The sequence below is a fragment of the Podarcis vaucheri genome (genome assembly GCF_965113315.1).
Source record: "Podarcis vaucheri genome assembly, chromosome: 17".
Lineage (NCBI taxonomy): Eukaryota > Metazoa > Chordata > Lepidosauria > Squamata > Lacertidae > Podarcis > Podarcis vaucheri.
In genome coordinates, this window is record NC_138755.1 from 36,957,041 (window position 1) to 36,980,393 (window position 23,353).

At 49.2% G+C, this 23,353-nt stretch overlaps 1 protein-coding gene across 3 annotated transcripts in view; it reads left to right on the plus strand.

The window, feature by feature from the left end:
- The first annotated feature begins 320 nt into the window (after positions 1-320).
- Positions 321-23,353, plus strand: part of PAX5 (paired box 5) — a 225,357-nt gene continuing 202,324 nt past the window's right edge. For 2 of the 3 annotated variants that reach the window (XM_082205048.1, XM_082205050.1), the window contains exon 1: positions 321-381. In XM_082205048.1, the coding sequence (XP_082061174.1) occupies positions 336-381 (46 nt within the window). In that variant the 5' untranslated portion in view covers positions 321-335. Of the gene's footprint in view, positions 382-19,820; positions 19,843-23,353 lie in introns of those variants that run through there. The other variant, XM_082205049.1, reaches the window with a different exon arrangement.

A 23,353-nucleotide genomic window follows, 5' to 3' on the forward strand; every position in this document is an offset into this window, starting at 1 on the left:
TGCAAACAAACTTTGATTCCTGCTACAACAGATGTCAGAGCTTCTTGAGTTTTGGCTGCGTCTGGGGACATCTTGTGATGTTTTTAGAGAACAGGACATGATCTCACATGGCGAGAAGCTCTTTAGTTCCTTAATCATTTCACGGTTCCTTCGGAGGCTTTCTTCCCACCTAAAACGTTTAGTTTCAGCTCACTGATCAGCTGCAAAGGCTCGACGGGGAGCGGAAGAGTTGAATTATTCCAACCTGCAAGCAGCCCCTAAAAAAAAAGGAAAAAAAGTGGAAACTTTTTTTTTTACCCCTCTCTGTCCATTTCACCAAGTCCTGAAAAATCAGAATGGAATTAGAGAAAAACTACACGACTCCCAGGACTGGCAGATCAGGTAAGGACTGAGATTATTCGTTTGAAATGATGCAAATGAAAACATTTTTTAAAAATAAAACACATCTTAGGGTTTAACATGTGTTTCAAAAGCTATAGACACATATACAGATAGAAAACCCCTGATGTTTATAGATTTATATAGAAAGGCTGCCCGTTTAAATAATATTACTCAGGAGTAGTCGCAGGGAAGTTCCATTGGGGTTACTCTGGAGTAAATTGTTGACGGACTGCATTTATTTCTCGCAAAGCACGTCCTGCCAAAAATCGGAGCTCTGAGTTTGAAGAAAATGTTATTTCGGGTGTCAATAAGAAGTTACTATTTAACCATACAGTGTGACTGCTATGTTGTGTGCCTTTTAGGTGCGTGGATGTACATATCCTGTCTCTCTCTCTTTCTCTCTCGATGTGCGTTGTAGAATTTTCTTCAAAGAGGTTTATGTGCATAAATGTCCTGGAGACAAAGGCAGTAACCGGATCCTAAATATATTTTAAAACTTGGAAGGAATCTCAGCTGCCACATCGCTAAGATTTCTTTCTCGTTTGGGACCGAGATTTCTTTTTCTTCCCTCCCCCCCCCCCAAGGCTGCTGTGAATACAGCTTGAAACGCCCAAGTTGCAACCTGCATGACCGGAAACGCTAGACCCTTTCCATTAAAAAAGTCAGTGGAAACCTCCGCTGTGTTGGTTTAATTGGGGTGGCGAGGATCCGGCTGCTGGAGACTTCAGAGTCGACCCGGATTATCTGAAGCGGTGGCACGGATACTGCTACCAGATCCAGGGTGCCTGCAGGCTGTCGGTCAGGAGAGAGCGAGAGAAAGAGACAGCAAAACGACCTGCCCGCTTGCTTGCCTTTTTTCTTTCCCTGCTCCCGGGCTACCCAGTGGGCTGCTATGACTGCGGCCACTTTCGAGCTCTACGGCCTCTGCATACCAAATCCACAGCTCTTTGGCCTCTGGAGCAGAGAGGGGTGGCGGTGTTTGTAAGGAGAGATTTCAGAGCCAGAGAGATACTGGGTCAGCAGCCGAAACAGGACATTTTTCGACAAGCCTTTTTGGAACATTAGGACGAGCCTGTCACGCGGCCTTTCCTGGGATCTTCCCAGCTCCTCCGGGTCTCCTTTCTCTCCTTCCAGCGGGAAAGCCCCAAAGCTTAACTCTGGGGGCGAGCGCGCGTCTGGAGAGTGCCCTGACAAGCTGTCTATAAATAATGTGATTTCAAGGCGATCGATGAGCCCTTTTATTAGTTAAATCGTCTGAATAATCGTTTCATCGATAAAGCATTTCATTGCTCTTAGCTCCGGGCCGGGCCAGGGTGGGGTGTTAGGGGGTCTGGGAAGGCCCACAAGGAAGGGAGGTGAAGAACTGGATTTTTAAAATATACAGTATATATTCCGTGCCACCCCCGCCGCCACCTGCTTCTCCGTTCCTCCGGTCAGCAATTCCAAAGGTGACTTGCATGCTGAGCACTAGAGACAGCCCTCCCCCTGTCCTCCTCCTCACCCCCGGCACAATTCGCCAGCCCGTCTCCCGGCCCTCCGATCTCCTTCCGCATTGGTTGGGTCGGTGGGGCGGCGAGAGAGGAGGGGGCTGTCGGCGCAGCAGCGTCTCCGCGCCGTTCGCCGCGATCGATTACTTAGCAATTATTTTTGCACAGGGATGGAGCTGCGCGCGGGTTGATTCTCTGCGGGTTGCGAGGAGGGCTGGTGGCTACTGCAGGCCAACGGGTCTTCTGAGCCTCAAGGCCTCTGTGTATGTAGGACAACCTGCGATAGAGATATCCCAACCCCACTGGGGAGATTAAAGGCAAAGGGGGGGGGTTTGCGAAAACCCCACCCCGTCTCTCTCCTTGGAGCTGGTGGGGAAGAGATATTCTCGGTCCTTCTCCTCCCCCTGCGTAATGTCGCCACCCGCGCCTGCTGCGCACTGGCTGCTGGCTCGGCTTCTGGGGCCGCTTGCCAAGAATCTTTGCCTACCCGGCGCCGTACAAGGCGGGCAGTTGTTCCACCGCTCTCTTTCCCTGTTTGAAATCGCTGCTCGTCACTCAGGCACCTCTCTGATTTAGGGGCACAAGCCACGTCTCATTCCCTGAAAAGTCGTCTCACGGCAAAAAGTCGGCAAAAACAAACTCCCCCAAGGTTGCGATGGCGCTGAGGAAGCGCGCGTAAAAGCGGCCAATGCGCACATTTTGGACACTTCGGGCCCTCTTCGGCTCCAAAGATCAGCCCAGGACAGGTGGATTTTAACCCAAGTCGTGTCCCTCCCCCACTCCCGCCTCCAAATAGGAAATTCTTCTCTGCTCTGGGAAGATCAGCTTGTTTGTTTGTATTGGGGGGGGGGTTAAAACGCCAGACATAACACGCGGCGTAAAGAGGGCGGGGAGGGTTGGCTGAAACAGAGCAAAGGTCATGGAAAGGTGACCCCCGAGGTGATAATGATTGGGGCACGTCGCAGAACTGTTTAAAAAAAAAAGCGGGGAGGGGGGGGAGAAAACATGGAGACGTAGGACATTCTGCAAGAGGCGGAGAATACTTTTATAGAGTTTATTATGTTCATGACGCTTAATCGAGTAATTTAAGTAGAAAGACCTGCCCGGCAGGGATTGCAGACCGGATGGGGACAATGGGTGGAGAGAGCAAAAGAAGGGCTCATTTTGTATAGCCTACTCTTTGCTAAGAAGGAAGGGCTACTTTTTCATACTGAATGAAGTCTATCCCTCACTCTCTACTAGAAGCTTCAAAACGATACATACAATAGTCCCCCTCCCCCTTGCAGATTATTTACTTCTGAGTCGACGCTTCGAGCTCCGTTTAAGCCTTCGGGACTAGCTTGCAACTATCCTCTCAAGAACGTGGCTCCATCACATCTCAGACGACGGGCTCAATCCACTGGGAAGTTCTGCGCAAAGCCCCACTGAAACTTAGGGAAGCGGCCCATGTGCAAAGTCTGCTCTTTGCCGTGGATTGTGTCTAGCCTCAGCCACTTTCCCCTTGGGAAGAGAGGGAAAGGCGTCATGTCAATTTTCCATATTTGCTCAGCCCAAGACGTGGTTATTTACTCCGAAGAAAAGTCCGCCGAGTTCGTGCCAGATTACAATAGGTGTTTCCCCTCCTCTCCCAGTAAAATTGAGCTAAAGGTAAACATCCTTGGTTTTAAAGATCATGCTTAGGCTCAAATGTTCCTCCTCTGTGTCAATTCTGGACCTAGTACTTGGAAAGAAGACATATTCCTTGATTTCATGGAAGCGTGGCTCCAAGCCAGAGTTGCTGTACCATGGCTGTGATTCTAAACATGCAAACGGGATCCTAAGCTTGTTTATTCGGAAATAAAAGCTACTGAGTGCAGATGGGTTTACTCCTTGGTAAGTGTGGCGAGGACAGAACCTAAAGGGACTTATGCTGCAAGGAAGCACCTTGGATACAAGCCCCGTTACGCGCGCGCAGCTTTAACAGAGCCCATCACATCTACCCATGCTCCAAATAAAATAAGTAGGTCTGATTCTTCGTTCAGAAGGCCTATTTCAGACACAGCCCCCGCCCTAGAAAACCTCCAGCAGGATTGTGAGCTTGGTTGGGGACCGGGAAGTGATGCAAGTCCATGAGCGTGAAAACGTAGGCCAGGCAAAGCTCGATTGAGAGCCGCCCCGGATCGACGGCGTGGGGGCTGTGGGGAGTTCACTTGTTCTCTGCCCCGAAACTTTCTCTCTCTCTCTCTGTCTCTCTCTCCTTCATTGAGAACAACGCCGCGTTGATGGACAATCCCGGTGCCTCTCGTGCCACTGAATCCAGACAGTCTGTTAAGGGAGGCGCTTTTCCCCTCTGTGACCCGTGAAATAATCTATAGAATTGTTTACTTTCAGCTCTGATCTCACTGTCAAACACACTCCTGGGTGCAACACACGTGGGACCCACGCTTCCACTCTCGGCTTCGGCCATCCTGGGTGGGTAACATCCTTACTCGCCTCGCTTTGTAGGGTATAGTTCCTTTTCTGGTAAAAGAGAGAGGAGGGGGTGGGGTGGGATCTGGCTGTCCTTGGGGGCGATGGCAGGAACCAGCCCCACCATTTAGCTATGGGAGAACAGGAGATGGTGTGTCAAGCGGTATCTGGGGCCTATGGGCAGAAATCAGGGGAGATTTCATCCGCAAAGGAAATGCAGGCAGTCCATATTTAAGTGGAAGGGGAAATTTCGGCAAGGACCCGTCTTAAATCAATCTGGGAATGAGGGTGATGGAGGGAGATAGTCATTTAGTGTGTTTGTTATTACATTACATTAACCAGGGACAGTGTTGATAACGGCAGGCGTTTATGCCACAAAGGGCAAACTGTCAGCCTTGATTTTTTTTTTTTTATAAAAGTAAAAGGATTTGCTGCTGTGACGTACACGGTACATAAGGTGAGGATGGTGATAATGGTGATAAAGATGATAGCTGGTAGCTTGCAAGATACAGAATGGTCGTTGCTGCTGCTGCTGCTGCTGCTATAGCTCTCTGCGTGCCTGGCACTTTAACAGAAGCAAAATATTCCTTGCACCGAGGACTGTACACTTTGGTTTTGCTCGGGGTGGCGGGGGAAGGCCACTAACTGCATAGATCCAGGGAGTTGGCCTTAGAGGAAAGTGTTCCTGAAGAATAATCAATGGTGATTATTGGAAACGCGGGTGTCTGTGTGGACTGCAGTAATGACACTGATGTGTCCCCCTCCCAGCAGTCAGGAAACGGTGAGCGACAATCTGACAATGTACAAACCACTTGCAGTAAAGGAGCTTGGATTAAAGTGATGACAGCAAGCGCGGATAACCTACAGGCCTACATCTCTTGAGTTCAGGTGTAACTGGATTGCGAGTCACGCGGGGAACGTGTGAAAGAAGATTGCCACCCGGGTTCTAAACACATTTACTCGCAAGCGGAGTATTTTAAAATTGAACTTAAAGGCGCGCACAGCATCCTGGTGCTAAACACAAATAGGCCGCGGCAGACTACAGGAAAGCTCCTCCCCAGCTAAGCTTCTTCTCCAAATATTTTTGCGCGTTAGTGCTGAGGGCCGAAGTTCTCCAAGCGTAAAGCTGGTGGCAACACAAGCATGGCTGAAAATATCTCTCTCCCCCCCCCCCCGCTGTTTCACACTCCCTTGACCTACGCAACCACAATGTTATTAAAGGTAAAAGTAATAGCCTACTAATATTCTGGCTTCAGTTGAGTTTAGCATGGAATTTAAAATCTCTCTCTTCCCCTCTCTTCCTCTTGTCTCTCAAACACACACACACACGGAGTGGAGGGGGGGGGCTTGCAGATTCCCTTTTCCATTCCAAAACAAACCCCGCGGGCTCCACTGCTCAATTGGCTACAAAGAAATACAACAGCAGATGCGCCAAAAAGTGAAAAGCGCGCCCTGCAATGCAAACATGCGAAGGAAAAGGCGAAATATGAAAACGTTTCCTCCCAGGTTGTTGATTGTCTGAAAATGAGGGTTGATACAGAGTATCTCCTGTCTTCTTCCGTCCTACCTTCCTTCCTTATTTTGCTCAGGAAATCTTGAGGAGGCACGTGCACCCTGCCTTAACTTCAGAGAGATGATCTGCATATAATCCAATTAGTCTTGCTTTCTGTACAAACACAACGCGCCTGCAGCCAGATTCCCCCACCCCTCGGCCCGTTGTTCAACCTGCTTCAGTTAATATAAGAAAAAGAAAGTAAGAAGGTCAAGACTGGCAACAAATTAGGCGCCATTAACACCGAAGGCCATAGTCCATCAGGGAGGTTCTCCCACTGAAATGAATGGGAATAGTGCTCCCGCGCTGGCCTCGTTTCTCTCCACGGGGCTCGCTGTCCTCGTTTCGAAACGTTTACATTGTTTATGGGCGCGTTTTGCAAGGGAGAGAAAAAAAGGGAGCATGTGTGGTGGGACTTCTTCAAAAAGGATTCTTTGAAAAACCTGCCAAAGTTGCTTCTTTTCGTTACGAATGGCTGTGACTCACGAGTGGGATCCCAATTCACAAATTAAGGGGAGGTCTGGCATGAAAAGAGAACGGTTTGAGACCTATATTTCCTAATAGATCTCAGTCACCTTTGACTTTCGAATTCTGGAGCCAGGATTCCTTGGGAGAACTCATTTACTGAATGCCCTCTTTGAACACCAGGACGATCTTAAAGCTAGGCGGTCGCTGGCAAAAAGCAGGACTTTTAAAGTGGTGGCTCGAGTCCTCATTAATCCCTTCTCTAGGGTGTTCGCCACTGGTCTTGAGGCTCATGGTCAAGGTTATTATTCTGCTTTAAACGTATTTTCTTCGTTAACTCTGCTGCTATGGCTGCTTGCTCTTTTATCTCACTTGATTGCACGAGAGTTGGTTTAGTAACTCAATGCATGTTTTTGTGTGTGTGTGTAAAGCCCACGCTGTTCAGTGGAGCTTTATTCCAGGGTAGTCTACCAAGGTTTGAAAATTTAGCTGTGGTGTTTTATATTCTCCTGCGTCTAGACAAAATGCCTGTACAGTAGTAGTAGTAGTAGTAGTAGTAGTCATGATGGTGGTGGTGGTGGTGATGATGACAGTAATAATACTAATACTTTCGATGGGGATAAGCAACGAAACCCCCTCCCTGCATCTCCTCTGACGTTCCCCCCTTAAATCGGAGGGTTGCGATTTATCTATCTACATGTAAAACCGAGCAGGATTTGTGAGGTTGAGAAAGAACTGTGCAGAAGGAGAGAAGTGCTATACTCTGGATGAGGGTGTGGGGGGGAATAAGCAGTGTAAAGACCAGTGTAAATTCTGCCTACTAAATCTGTGCCGACCAAACCACATATCCTGGGGCACTTTTAAAAAGTTATTTAATGGGAGTATTCAACAAGCGCTTGGAAGGCAGTCTGGGCACACCCTTAACTTGGGTTGGAAGCAGCAAAAGGATTAAATCAATGGGACCTAAGAGATGTGGTGGGTCGTAGTGCACATCTCTCCGGCTGAAATCACTGGGATTTAAAGTTGCTTAATGAATGAATGAAAATCGGCCATTAGAATGAAGACTCCATTGCTTTCAATAGGGCTTGGCTCCAAGTTAATGTGTCCAGGCATGTTGGTTGCAGAACGTGATCATTATCATTGCTGCTGTTCAGTTGTGGTTGAAGTGCCTCACCTCTCTAGCAGCAGTGCTAGAATGACTGAAGAGACACGCGATCACGCCCCTAACATCTCTGCTTTCTATTTAGTCGAGTATGTACAGGCTATGCGAGCAAAAGTGAAGTCGACAGGCGCTTTAGAAGAACTTCGGCATCCTCACCAAATCCCATCTAGCTGTGACAAGCGCATTGGGGAGCTGAGCGGGGGCAGGGCGGGGGGAATGAAGCCGTGCTACGCCACTTTTACAGCCCCACCACAATCATAATCCTAAACATGTTTGCTCGCAAGGGGGTCTAGGAAAGTATTCGAGGCTTAGGCACGAGCACACAAGTGTGCTGTTCACACGACGTGGACGTTCTTTTCTCGAGAACTTCCAGTGCCCAAGGCGTGGATGTAACAACCCCACGAAGGAAACTGCTCTAGGAATGGAAAGACATTGCATTTCGACATGCTATGAAAGAGCCCTCTCGGTCTTTTTTTGATCTGGGGTGGCTCATTGACATACGGGTGTCACCCCTTCATACTGTAGTCATGAAGGTGCCATGCGTGTATATATTGCGCTTGGGTGTTTGCATTCAGAACTGTGTGTGTGTTTTTCCTCCAAGGATGTAGGCTATCTTGACTTTCTCCCGAATAAGCTTGTATGGAATTGGGCTGCACATGAGCGTAGCCAGGATTTTTTTTGAATGGGGCAGGCCTTTTCTTAGGGGGGGGAGAACCTCAGTGTGCTCTGTATTTTTTATTTTTATTGATTTAGGGGGACAGCTGCCCCTCCCTTCCCCTCCCTTGGCTATGCCCGTGGAGCTGTATCTTAGAGCTAAGTCTATCAGGGCTTTGCCCTTGTAAATTTTCCTCCACCTGCTTTGAAAATTAAAGGAGAGAGTGTATTTGACCCCCCATTCCCCCCACTTGCACCTACAACCAATTTCTGATTGACATTTGCATTTCTGATCGCCATCACTGAGGTTCTTTTAAGGGTACCCTCTGGCTGAATCTGAAACATCAGGCCAAACCGGTGCCTGGAACCTGGTGGCTTATAATGTTATGAGGATCCTTGGAATATATTACTCCTTTTGCCCCTACAAAGAACCTTGATTGAGAGTCATTTCCATTAAAGAGGTTTGAACCTGACCAGTTAACATGCATGAACACAGCATAGGAGTGGAGAAGGAAAAGAAATGGAGTTTGGAATTATTTGTATCCAGCTTAGTCATGCTGGCCACATGACCCGGAAAAACTGTCTGCGACAAACGCAGGCTCCCTCGGCCAATAGAGCGAGATGAGCGCACAACCCCAGAGTCATCCGTGACTGGACCTAATGGGCAGGGGTACCTTTACCTTTAAACATGATACACATACAGTGCAATCCTACAAGTGTTCACTCAGAGATAAATCTCATTGTGTTCAGATGAAGCTTACTTCTAGAAAATTGTGCTTAGCACTGCAGGTCTAGGAAGTTCAGTGGGAATTAATGGGATTTTGTTTCCAAGTAAATGTATTTAGGATTGGAGTGTCACTGTTCCCATTCAAATCAGAGAGTGAGGCAAAACGGAGGACACATCTCTCCCTTCCTCCCTCTCTCGCAAACACACTCACACACTCTTCTATGACCAAGTCTAAGCAATACCAGGTAAGCACCAAATCCCAGGACCTTGCAGGCAGGAGGCCACCTAGGTGGAGAGAGGACTCCATCCAAAACCGTTGTTGTGAGGAATGTACAACCAGGGTAAACAAAGGTTGCCAGACTGGAACTCCCCCTGCTGCTAGTTCCATAAGGCTGCAGCAGTGAGTTGCCCACCATCACAAGGAGGGTTGGATGGGCTTCTTTTTAGATCCGAGACATTGTTAGAACTGGCATGAGGGACCTGTTCCCCAAGTGGATATTTTGGGAGGAAAGGCCTAGAGAGAGGACTCCAGGTTTACAACCCTGGGAATGTGGAGAGGCAGAGCTGGAAGGCTCTATTTGCAAGCCAACTGAGCAAGAGCCCTTGGGTGGGAGTGAATTGCTAGCCATTGAGGTCAGATAAAGCTGGCTGCTGCAGTGGGAGGCTGGAGTCCAGGGGTGTTGATGGGATTTGATAGGCGACATTGTAACAAGGATTTTGGTGTTTTGAAATGCACCTCTTTATATTTAAGAGCCCACTGAGGCCAGTCGCCTCTCCGGTCTAATGCCTTGTTCTCACAGTGGCTAGCCAGATGTCTGTGGTAAGCAGGACCTGAGCACAAAGCACTTTCCCAACCCGTTATTCCCAGCAACTGGTATGGAGAGGTGTGTGAGTGTTTCTGTTTCTGTGTGAATCCTCTGACAGTGGAGGTAGAACATACCCATCAGGGCTAGTAGCTATTGATTGATAACCTTTTCCTCCTTGAATTTATATAGCCATCTTTCAAACCCATCCAAGTTGGTGCCATCACATCTTGTGAAAGTGAATTCCATAGCTTTAACTATGCATGAAGAAGTACTTTCTTACTTCACATACATACACCTAAGTGGCTTTTCTACCTAAGTAAAGCATATACAGTGGTACCTCGGGTTACATACGCTTCAGGTTACAGACTCCACTAACCTAGAAATATTACCTCGGGTTAAGAACGTTGCTTCAGGATGAGAACAGAAATCGCACAGCGGCAGCGGGAGTCCCATTAGCTAAAGTGGTCTTCAGGTTAAGAACAGTTTCAGGTTAAGAACGGACCTCCAGAATGAATTAAGTACTTAACCCAAGGTACCACTGTACTGAAAAGAACTCATACAGATTTTGAAAACACTGATACCACACAGGTATTGACTGTGACTTCCTGCTAATTGTACACTCAGTAGAAAACAGGTATGTGACTCTGTAATGTGTGAAAACAGGCTGCAGAATCCCTTTAGAAGTGATTAAAAACCACTAACAGCTCCATAGGAGCCAACTTCTAGGGGCTGAGGTCCCTTTGGCCCCCATAATAAAATATTTGAGGGGGCTGGGCCCCCCAAAGTTGATAGGCAGTTACATTCAAATGGTGTGCGCGCCACATTTCTGATTGATTGTGCAGGGTCCCCCAATATTTTATTCAAATTGGCACCCCTGAATGATGCAATACTCTGTGTGCCTATTCCAGAGCAAAATTATCAAATGAATGTGCACAGGATTGCAGCCTAAATTAACTTAACAATGGACTTAAATCCAAAGTGTTTTTGATCAGCTGTTTTGTGGGTGGTGGCCTAATGTCGCTGAACTCAACTGATTCAAAACAGAACCTTGAATGTAGTCATTCCCTTTCCTTGCTGAATAAACTGTTATTTTTAATTAATGCCCAAGAACATTCTATTATAACAGTGAGGATTCGAAATGCCTAAGGCTGTTGTTGGCCTTCCTTATGCAAGACATGGGCTGTTTCTCCTAACGTGAGAGCAAAATTAAATAGTCCAATAGTTCCAGCAAGGCGCTGACATGGAGTGGAGGGTAATATGAAATGGTTAGCATTGACTCTGGTGAGAGCATATGGGTGCAGCAAGTTTGTATGGGGAGAGGCGTTCATCAATGACCGGAAGAAAGTGTCCAAGCTTGAATACAAAAGGGAACCATCTTCAAAGGCTGTTGAGCTGGGAAAGGGGGTGGGGGAAGAGGGAAAGAAAAGAAAACCGAGACACTGGTCTCTGTGCCCTGAGAAATCTTTGTGTTGTTTCATTTTCTCTCCCTCTTCCTCACCTAAAGTTCCTTGCAAATGAATACACGTTGAAAATTCACAGCCTGGTTCATATCCCACTCACAGCGAAAGCACACTTGAACTTAAGAATACCATTTGACTGTGTTTTGTGGAAAGGGTGATCAGAAGTGATTTTGCAGCGGAAAGAGGCCTAGAGGAACTCACTCTTATAGTGGGTGTCTCCTCTCAAGGTCCTTGACAAATGCGGTTTGGGGTTACTATGGAGCTGAAAGATCACATTCTGAGACGTTTCCTTTCCTTTGTAAAAGTGCCCTTCACCCTCTGTTGTTGTTATTTAAAAACATGCTTCTCTGAGCTTTAGATCTAACTAGGAGTGTCATTTTAGATTTCATTCACACTGTGTGTGTGTGTGTGTGAGAGAGAGAGAGAGAGAGAGAGAGAAGGAGCAGATTCAGTGGCAACATTTAAGGAGCACAGGATAGCACCCTGCATTTCAGACAGATGAACTGTGTGCTAACATGAGGGATAAAAGTAACATGCCAATGATCTGAAGAAAATTGTTTCTGGCGGTTAGTTTATCCAAGAGCAGGCCTTTGAGTCGTGCTCCCTCTGATAATCCCGCCAAACATACTCTGCCCTGCAAGAACCAAACACTGGGTATTTGATATTATATTATATTCAATATTGAAAACATTAAATACTTCTGCTCAGAAGTAAGTCCCAATGGTTGAAATGAAAAAAAAATTAAGACAATTTTTTTGGTGAATTTTAAAATGTCTCATAATATCAGTATATCAGCCACACTCCTTTTGTTTAAGTCAACAGATCTGTGGCTTTGCCATAGGGTATAGGCCCATTTAATGTAACCACAGTAGAAGCCTAGTGAGTCAATTTACCTGAAATATAAGTGATTTGTAAGGACAGCCAAGTGGCCTTAAATTTGAGGTGGGGTGTGTGTGTGTGCCTCTCTAAATGACATCCCTGGGCTTACGCTATGAATGAACCATAAGATCAAATAAACAAATAGTCAAAGCTGCATGTGAGAAAAGCCCACCCCTGATAAAACACACAGTTGGAGGGCTATTTAAACAATTGTCTTGTGTTTCAGACCATATGTGATTATTCCTTAGGTTTACCTTCAGCCACCAGAAAAGCTCTTTAAAAACATGCAGCTTGGTTTGTAAATGCCTAGGAGTCAGACCTTTCAGATAGGTTCAAAAGCAGATCTTTCCTATGAGTCTTATCCATCCCTCCAAAAGATACCCCCTCACACTCCGCCAGTACCACAAAAATCAGAAATAGAACTCCCATATACTCCAGGAGAACCCAAGAGCTTCCCTCAAAAGGGAGCAAACTCCTATATGCTATCTTTACTCAGAGACAACACCTACCCAGACCAGTGGGGTGTGGAGTTTGTCTAAAAATTGTCTTTGGCTTGTGCTTCTTCTGGAGAGAGGGACACTCTGCAAACATAAAAGCAAACACCCAGAGCACCAGCTCCCCCATTTCCTACCCTGCCCATCCAGAACTGTGGTCTTAACCATGGACTGGGCGCTTTGCCTCTCCCGCTGACATCCATCGAAAACAAATAAGCAAGAATTGGTTTAAGGACTACAAAGCCATCTCTGAACTTTACGCACACACAAACTCCACCACTCTTTTCAAAAGACACAGACCGTTCCCAGCACAATGGAGGGGAAACAGGTTATTGGCAGTGGTTAAAGGACAGCCGCTGTCCAGTGAATCTGAATGGCCTAAGATTTAAACTGTTTTAGTACCATTTTTGCTGCTAGTATTAATCCGGAACCACCATAATATTAATAATGGACCTTGTGGCATTTACTGATAATTCTATGGACGGATTCTGGGCTTCAAACTGCAGGTGAGGGGTGGGTGGGTGATGGTTTTGTTGACCCCTGTCCCCACATGAACAAAAACAGCAACAGCACCCGAGGACTGGTGAGTTAAACTAAGTCTTTATCCATTGGGGGCGGGGCGGGGTTAATCTTGTGGGAAAGTGTTAAAAAATGCAGTCCTCTCACTATCACCATTTTAAGCTGCAGTCCGAAAGAGCAACCTGGGAACTTCTGAGTAGAGGCGCTTAGGATCTTCGCTGTCTTCCAGTCGACCCTCTAAATCTGCATACCTTTTCGAGCAGCTCTTGTCAGTCTGGTCATTCTTGGGGATGCTTGAGGACGGATGGATGACCATCAGAAAGAGAGATAGGCGTGTGTGCGTGTGTCCTGTTTTCCACTGGCAGCAAGGGGCCAAGAAGAAGCCACACTTGTGACGCCTCGCAAGAGGAAGTTCTGTCCTTCACATAAGCCAACTTTGGCTTCTGACACCGCCCTCTTTCGTCCCCCTACCCTTCTCCCTATGGGCTCTAATTCGCCGGCACTTCAGCGTCTCCCCGGGGCGACTCGCCTCTTACGATTTCCGCGAAATTCGCTTCCCGATCGGGACGATTAGGATCGCAGCTTGGTGCGCCCTCGACCTCCCTCAGCTATCGATCTTTGCGCGCACCTTGGGGCGATTAATTCTGGAAGTACTCTGGAAAGAGTGGGGGGGGGGGGAACAGGGCCTACTTTCGAAGGCCTCGCGTTAGGAGTGAATTTCCCCACCGCCTCACAAACAACACCCCTAGATCCTTGCCAGGCGGGCTCATAGTGGTGGGACGCGCAAGGTTCTCGCGCTCATCCTCGCTAACTGGGAAAATTGGGCTGTTTTTTTTTCCATTCTTGCATTGGATGGACCGGCCGGCGGAGAAGCAGCAGCATCTTTGCTGGGAATGTCCCTTTCTGCCAAAGCCTGGTGACCTTTGCTGCCGCTTTTCGCTAAGTGTGGAGCTCTCGACGCTTGAGATCTGCTTGAGAAAAAGGAGCAAAAGCTTTAATAGCTTCTCATGTCGCTGCGCACAGAAAGGTCTGTCCTCAGGCCTCCTCGCACACAACACTGCTCGGTCACAGCAACCCCAGATATCAAGAGCGCCATGTTCAATAGGCCAACCTATAGATGGAGGAGCGTGGTGGGGAAGCGTGCACACAATTTGGGGGCCTTGCTGTCCACATTTCACACTGGGTTGTTCAGTGATCCTTTTTGCTTGCGTCTTTGCTAGGTGTGTGCGTTACATTTTTGTGTGTCAAGACATACTGTGAATTGTACGCTTTAGTCACAACTCTTTGTTCAGACAGGCACAGAAATGTAGCCTGTGTTTCTTTGCTGAAGGAACCCTTTCGAAATCGCCACGCTGTTAAGCGCAGCTGTAGAAAGAGAGGCATCCTGGGAGGACGGTGTGGTTTTTATTTTTATTTTTAGAGGAACTCGCAGACATGACTGCAGCTGAGCAAAAGGCAGTCAGATCCAGCTCTGTTAGAGTCAATGGGTTTTTTCCTTCTGATTCCAAGGATGGGTCGTATCGACGTAAAACGATACTTACTGGTTTTTTGGCTTGCAATCTGGGAGTGACTGTGCCTGCGGCCGCAAATATTCACCTGCGCTCCTGTAGCAGAAACGAGGGCAACGATGTATTCAACTAAACGCAGTACACTGCTAAGTGTGCATTTACGATGCTTTAATTAGGTGCAAACGCCCATTGATACAAAAACTTACATTACATCTCAGTGATGATGCTATGCTATCTTGAGCGTGTACGTGTGTATACTATGTAAAAACAGGGGAAATATAAAATGGCAGTTATACAAGACATAAGCATATTCACATATAGAAGGCCATGAAGGTTGTATAGGCGCAAGCACGTCATATGACACCTTGAGTCATATGACCAATATTGCTCTGTGTGTTTTCCATCACGTGTACCACAATGTTTTAGGTGCAGACACTGTTATGCCTATTATATTACAGTAAATACAGGACAGCAGAACAAATGTGGGTCTGAATGTGTGTTCACACATATCCAGGCATAAAATCAGGCGCTGTCCCCATTTGTCTGTAGCTTGCTGCGAAACACTTGCACCTGGAAGCGAGTCTGATTCATTAATTTCTGTGGAACTTCGGCGGTGCATTCGGATCCTAACGATGTTCATGCAGAAGTAATTCATTTTATTTCTTATTTGGGGTTTCAGTAAGTCTTAACCCCTTAACAATATACCTTAACAGGGCTGTGCGTTGTTCCCGGCTTCAGAGACGCGCGCCTGTATTTCTATGCACGTAGGAATATTTTCAAAATATTACCGACAATGCACGGGGATCCAGTCCTCGCGTTTTTATTTTGTTATTTTCCCCACAAAGTAGAATGACAAAGAGCATAGTTACTTAGTTCTGCCATGCATATGAAACCATATCCGGTAATAACTGTACATTTCATGAATTCTGAATAAAGCAGGCGAAAAGAGACAGTATCGAGTCACTTTAGGGCGGCGAGTCATGTGCTATTTCTAAAGCCAAAGAGACGAGCGAACGAGCGGTTGCTCCCTATATTTAATGATCCTTATCTCGCTTCTCTCATTTTGAAGCCCGCTTTATAAAAGGGAGCACTCTGATTTTATATATTTATCTCTCTGTGTGTAGCGACAGTTTTAAAAACAATCGCAATAGGGTTTTTTGTTTTTTAAAACCCGTCTTAATGGGGTTTTACTAAAATGCAGACCGTGACAAGTGGGACTCATTTGCTACTGGAGAGGGAACAAGTTCAGGACTGGGCGACTAGTCGAGGCCTTTCGTTGCGCGCAGGGCACGAGTGGATCGCGTCCTCCGCCTCAACCGCCCGTGTCAGTGGCTAGGGCAGCCCTGAGGCCTCTTGCGAGACGGGTTTCCCCGGCTGTTGATGGGAGTTCAATGGCAAAATCGATGAGGTCGGACTTGGCAGGTGGTGAGACGGAAGGAGACGCGCTTGGAATTACGGGCGGGCAGCGGCGTCTCCAGGCGAACCCAAGACCCTCCCTCAAAAGGGAACGAACTTTCCTAACCTCTGATGAAAGGAAACAAATTCCTTTCCCCGAGCACCAGTGTCCCAGCTCCTCCCCACACACCCCGCTCCATTCTCCGCGCCTCGGGAGGACGTTCTCGAGGCTCCCTCTATGGGGACCGAAGGAACACAAGGCTGGAGCTGAGAGAGGATTGCAGATGCTTGGCTGATGCTCTCCCTCTCCCAGCTCAAAGAAAGGGGCGACACAAAACACAATTCATTCTCCAACACACATGTAAGTGTGCTCTTATTCCAGGGGTACCTACTTGAATAAAACGGGGGGGGGGGAGCAGGTAAGCCCCGCCCCGCATAATCGATCACATGCACGCACACTATTTGAATGGCAATGCCCATCAACCTGGGAGGGACCCGTCCCTGCCCCCTCAAATATTTTATGGGTGGGGTGGGGGGGCGAAGACCTCTCAGCCCCTAGGAATTGGCTCCTATAGCTCATTCTCTCTCTCTCGCTCTCTCTCTCTCTCTCACACGTGTCAAAACGGATAAGTATATACCGTATTTAGCTCTCTCTCGCGGGTTCAACTACACGCAACGCAATCTTGCAAGTCTCACACCTTGCGCACAGGATTGCAGGCATAGACAGACGTTCGTACACAGGCAATACTTTCAGTCAGAACACATTCTTATACACAAATGCCAGGGCAGGAGGAAGTACAGGGACATTTACTAAGGCCTGGTTCACACATGCAGCGCGCATCAGCTTCCTACATGACAACACCTGAGGACTGACGTCTGAACGCATAAAGAGACTCCGTAGAGAAACATCTTGATGCAGGGCGGAGAGTGAAGCCCCGTCTGCGGTGATTAATCTGAGATAGCCAATCTTCACCTCCTGAAAATAATGGCTCGACGTGGCAGCTAGCAAGGGGGAAAACAAACCTTTCAGAGGCTTACAAATGTAAGCAAACATTTTTAGATACACTTCTCTCTCTCTCTCTCACACACACACACACACACATACACAAAATCACACATTTCCACAACTGAACCAGGAAACGGAAGCTTTCAATGTTGGGGAGCCGGGGCGGAAGGTTTCTTCTCCCGCACAAAAAGGACAAGCCTTGAATAATGGGGACAGGAAGGAAAGGGACAAATGAAACGCACAGGCCCACTGCCTGGCCTTAATGAGCAGGCCACCCTCCCTTTCTCTCCCACCTCTCCCATATTGTGTTTTGATCAGGCCCGTCGAGACCCCTCGCAACCCCAAGTTCAACTCCCGCCCAGCTCAGAAACACATCAAAGCCCCCATTGACCCCACTCTCGGCTTCCGCGCGTGTGACGGCTCCGGCATTTTGCTAGAGATTTCACTTTTGCTGGAGAAAAGAAGAACGAAACAAAAGCTCGTGTGTGTGTGTGTGTGTGTGTGTGTGTGTGTGTGTGTTTGCACGCCCGGCCTCGCGAGCAGCAATCTTATATGCACTGCTTCGGGTTTCACGGAATCCCTTGCATTCAGCGGGATTTACTTCCGAGGGTCGGGTTCCACGGGCTGCAATCCTAAAGGCGTTTACTTGAGCGTAAGCCCTCACTGAGGGCAGGACTTCTGCATATAGTCCGGCTACGAGGGGCTTTACTGATTGATACACGCACCCCGGCACTATTCCCCCCGTTGCCTTCATCAGCCCAGTGGCGTAGCGTGGGTTGTCAGCACCCGGGGCAAGGCAAGTAATTTGCGCCCCCTAACCCGTGGATTTGCGCCCCCTAACCCGTGGATTTGCGCCCCCTAACCCTAACCCCCAGATGTTGCGCCTGGCCCCCCTGCACCCCCCACGCTACGCCACTGCACCAGCCCTCTTGTTTCTTCCAGACCCACAGTCGCTCGGGGCGCGCAAACACACACACCCCCACACCCAGCCCGCCATCCCCTCCAGTTTGTCAATGAATCCGCCTCCCCCGCGGGGCTCCGCCCTCCGCCCTCGCTGATTGCTCCGCCGCTGGCTAATCAGGCGCCTCCTCCCCCGCCCCGCCCCCTCCCCTCGGAGCTCCCAAGCCCCGCAGCCAATGCGCGTAGGGCCGTAACTTTACTTTTCTGATTGGCGCTCGGCGAGCTGAGTGACGGGCCGGGCCGGCGGCAGCGGCCGGCAGCGCTTGCCCTCCCTTGCCTCCTTCCCTCCCCCCCCCGCCCGCCCGCCTCGGGCTCCCAGCAGAGGCGGCAGCCCCCCGCCGCCGCTGTCCACACGAAACGGGGTCCTGAAAGCTGCTCGGGCCGAGAAGCGCGCTTCTCCGCTGAGGGAGAGCGAGCCAGAGAGCCGCCGGGCTGCGACGGCCGGCCGAGGAGGAGCGAGCGAGCGAGCGAGCCCGGCGCTCCTGAGGCGAGATTTCCTGAGGCGCCTGGAGCTCGAGCGCCCAGGTGTGTGTGTGTGAGGGAGAGAGCGAGAGCGAGCGCGAGTGCGCGCGCGCGCGGAGTGGGTGGGTGGGTGAGGGGACCCTCCCGCGAGAGCTGGCCAGGTGGAGACACACACAGGCGCGCCACTAGAGCCGGCTCCCTTCGCCAGAGAGAGAGAGAGAGAGAGAGAGGGAAGCTCCCTCCGCAGCCTGAGGCGGGAGAGCGCAGGCGCGCGCTTGGCCATGGGAGAGCCGCCACGCCGGGCGCCCGAGGAGCGCGGCAAACTTTCAGCGCGCGCGGAAGTGGGCGCGTGAGGTGGCCAAGCGCGCCGCGAGCAAAACGCCGCCTCCCTCGCTCCCTCCCGCCTTCTCGCTCTCGCTCCCTCTCCTCGCCGCGCGGCGGGGATGCCGCTGGCAGGCTCCAGCCGCCGCTTTCTCCTCACCTCCTCTGGCGCCTCTCCAAGCCCAACTTCCCGCCAACTTCGCGGGCTCTGAGGAGAAGAGCGGAGAAGGGACTTCTTTTCGACGCCGCGCGGTTCTCCTCAGGACTCGGGACGCCCGCCGAGCGAGACACCTGTCCGTCGCCTTCGCGCCCTCTCTGCCAAAGAAGCCGTCGCCTCAGAGCCGTCGCCGGAGCGGAGACCTCCAGCTTGGCTTGCCGGCTGAGGAGACGGAGGAGGAGGACGACGACGACGACGACGGAGGGGGACCCGCTCGCCTCAGACAAAAGACGGACCCGGGTCACCTCCCGCCCCCTGAGGAAGCCCTTGCCTTCGTCGCGGCGGGGAAAAGGAAAGGAGATGTCCGCTGAAAAGTAGCCCGCGTGGATCTTGGCAGCTGACCCGTCCCTGCCTCTGCCTTGGACCACCTCGGACTTGAAGAAGCGCTGCCGGTGTGGAGACTCCCCCCCCCCCCAGCTCCTCTTCATCTTCGTTTCCCCCCTTTCTTGTTTCCCGGACGGGATTGATGGCTTTTTCCTCCTGGAGGTGGGAGAAATAAGGCTTCCTCCGCCGCCGCCGCCGCCGCCGCGCAAGCCCGAGCCTGGCCAGGGGGACGCGGGGGGCGGGGAGGGGGGAAGGGCCCCCCCGAGCCCCTTCCGCCGCCGAGGAATAACTTCCGCGAGGATTGCCGGGCTGCCTGGGCTCGGGGCTCCGAGGGGGATCTCCTTGCCTTTGGGAAGTCGCGCGGGGTGTTTTTGTTTCCGATCTGTAGCCGATCGACCTCACGGCCAGCGACCCTCTGCTTGACCTTTCCACTCGAAAAAACAAACAAACTCGCCCCCCCTCCCTCGCCCCAGACAAAACAAAACGAACAAGTGATCCCGGGGAGTTTAGCTTAAGGGGATCTGAAAGCAAAGCAAAAGGAAAGCCTCGAGCTCCGTGGATCGGCTGCCCAGATGGAAATACACTGTAAGCACGACCCGTTTGCAGCGATGCATAGTAAGTAGCGGCGGCTGGTTCCCTTTCTCTCCGTCTCTCCCGGTCCCTCTTCCTCTGGCGTCGAAGGATGGAGCTGGCCGCCCCGAGCTTATTGGTTTAACTGGGAGGGAAGGAGGAAGGGGCTGCGGGGCCGGGGGTGCCTTTGGGCATTGCTAGGGAGGCACGACGGCGGTATTTGACCTGCTCTTGGCAGCCGGGAGCGGACGAGGGCAGAGCAGGAGCGAGCGAGCGAGCGGGGCGCTTGCCCGGCTGGCAGCCTCCTCTGTCCGGCTTGTTCCCTTTGTGGTTTCAGAGGAGTTAAAGCAAAACAAAACAAAAGAGCCACACGGACATCCTCCTCTCTATGCACAAACACACGTCCTGGGCCACAGTATGTAGGGAATGAATGGAAAGCGTCCTCCCTTTTGCTTTAGGACACGATCCAGCCAGAGCGAAACCTTCTCGAAGTCCAAGTGATTTCAGGGGGAGGGTTTGAAGCATGTGCTCTAACTCCTCCTTCCAGCGCTGGGGAACTTAAGAAGAGGTTCTCTTCGACTGGGTTGTGTTCTGTTAAAGCATCGTCACCATAATTATAATCACCACCACTTTTTAATAAATAATAATAATGATAATGATAATAAACTCAGCAGAGAGTAGCCTTGCCTTTGTCTCCAACGCAGATTAAGTGCTGTTAGACCAGGAAACGAAAGCCAGAGCTTGAGCAAAAGAGCAGCTTCTAATATAACAAGCATCCCTATCTATCCTAAATGCATTTACTCGCAGCATTGATTTCAAAATTGCTTACTTTTGCATAACGAATCTACCCAGCAGGGTGTTCCTATGCATGTCTACTCAGAAATAAGCCTCACTGAGTTCCATAGGGCTTACTTTCAGGTAAGCGTGCATAGGATTGTATCCTTACAGTATTTTTTTTTAACCTATAGGAACCTTCCACAAGCAGGGTTTTCATTATTATTTTTTAAACTGTGTTTCCCCCCTTTCCTCCATCCACTTCTGTGTTTGTGTGTCTTACTTTCTCTCTGTCTTTGTGTGTCATTTTCAAAGTTCAGGGTAGCCCTACTTGACTTCCCCCTTCCCTGTTTATTCTGCAGTTATGCATGGGAGGGAGAAAACGCCTAAGAAGAAAATATAATTACAACGACAGTGACCACCAGATTATTTTAACGCCTTTCTAAATAAAAACTCCTTCCGTATATAAAATACAAACTTGGATTTAAGAGCCACACGCACACACCCCAAAATAAAAAAAGTTTTGTCTGTAGTATATTGTTGGCAATGTTTTCTTAACACAAGTTTTAGAAATAAAAATGACCAGCAGTTTTAAAATGCAGTATAAGGATTCGTTCTCCCTTGAAAAATTATTTTAAAAAGGCAAATATGTGACGACTGAATAAGACAGGATGTTTAAAAAGGCCTTAAATATTGGAAGTTGGCTGTTTAAGTTAGCAGGTCGTGTGTAATGTGTTTGCTTGAGATTTGTTGTGCTTGAGAGGGCTAGAGGAGATTTATCCATTAACACAATGTTATGTGAAATGACATCTTCTCTCATGGTGAGTTAAACGCCGGATTAGATCCAGAGATTTCAAGGAAATATAGGGTAGAACTAATCGCATTTCCCTTATGCACAAGGGCTTTTTAGCCAAGACGGATTTTCTTTTCTAGAAAAAAAAGGGGGGATCCATGTGATCTATCTATCTATTCATCCATCCATCCATCCGGCGGCGAGATGGATGTGATCTATCTATCTATTCATCCATTCCCTCCCCAATAAAACAATTTCATACTATATCATTGGATGCATGCAGAAAGCACAACGCAGGTCGGGCAGGCTGCAGATTCGCTTGGAAAGTATACAAGAGCCGTCACCTACAGAGAAAAGTGGTAGAGGGACACAACCTCCAGAGCTGAAATTGTCTGGAAAGGTTAAGGCTACTGATGCGCGCCCGCTCAGCCCTGCATCGGAGGAGAGAGGCTTTAAAATACGAACATCAAAAGGGGTCTTCTCTTTCCCCCCCCTCTTTCCCCCTCTCTCCTGGAGTTGCCTTTGTGCTAATTTGAAGAGAGAGCGAGAGCGCGCGCATATGCGTGGAAGCTACCAGGGGACTAGGGGTTTCCTCCATTAACCTAAATAATGATAAATCGATAACTTCTTCAGGAATTTAAGAAGGAAAACAAACGCGAAAAAGAGAGGGTGGAGGGGGCGGGGGATAGGACCCTCGCCCAGCGTCTTATACTTCCTCACCACCCCACTCCCTTCACGATCTTGTTATTTTAAAGCTGCGCCGTCAAAAAGAAGCCAGTTGTTGCTCTCCTTTCCCAAAGTAGCGGGTGGGAAATATGACTGATATCTTTACTGGACATTAACACCAGCGCGCTCCTTTCTGCCAGGAAACGTATTTTGTTCTGCAGGAGGCGCCGAAACTTCCGTTCAAATACGCAGAAGGGAAAAAAGCCCTCGCAGTTTTCCTCCCCTGCCCATCCAGAAGAATCGCCTTCTAAACCAGACACAGCCTTTGATTATAAAGAAATCCGTAGTACTAGAAGAATCTGTTTCCCAGGAACCTGTTTTAGATTCGCTTCTGGCAGCACTGGGCGCTAGATTAGCATTCTCTTCAATGAGGGAACTCCCTGGAAATATAAACACGGAAACGGCTCGAAAGCCGTGCCCAAAAAAGGCACCAAAATCCCCTCCGGACAAATCTGGTCGCTGCTAGTGGAGGTCTTTATAACAGCCTCGATATATGTTTTGGTCCCGGGTGGGTGGGAAGGAACACGCGTTTTCTCACGTTAACCATCACCAGGGTCAAAACACACAGGCAGGAGAAAACCTTCACGCCCCGTGCTACATTGCAGCAGCATCTTGGGGGGGGGGGACCAGACCTTTGTAGGTGGGCAGACAACCAGGGAGGAGTGAGCCTGCCTGCCTGCCTGCCTGCCTGCATACAACCTTGTCGTATCTCCGACTCCCCGTCTCTGTTCCTTTATGGTAGTTCGCATCCTCACCCATAATTCACTCTGCATATTTTCTACATAGATGAAACTAGTTGATAGCCGGAGTTTTAAATCGCACGTTTCGCATACTCGCTGCATTAGCTTGAGCTGACCTGACTTTTCAATTAGCATGATAGAGCTGGGCAGGCTTGGGGGAAGAGACCTTTCAGTTACTTCTGGTTAACGAGGAGATTAAAACTGGACAATCTCTCCGAGCTTCATATATGAAGAAAACTTTTTCTTCTTCTCTTGGCTGCCGCTTCCTTCCATATAAAGTTTTTTTCTCTTTTAACTCACTATTCCGTCATTCGCTGCCGACGCCAACAGTTAGTTTACGTGTAAAGGCACACTGAAACACAGTCAGGTTTTGCAGACGGAAGAAAGGGCACCTGGGGGTTTCAACTGACGTCCTCTGTGATGGCTCGTTCAAATTATGGAGAGCTCCCAAGCCAAAAATCTCAGTTGCACCAATATTTGCCACCCCATCTGCAATATATAATAAGCCTTGCTCTCTATAGTG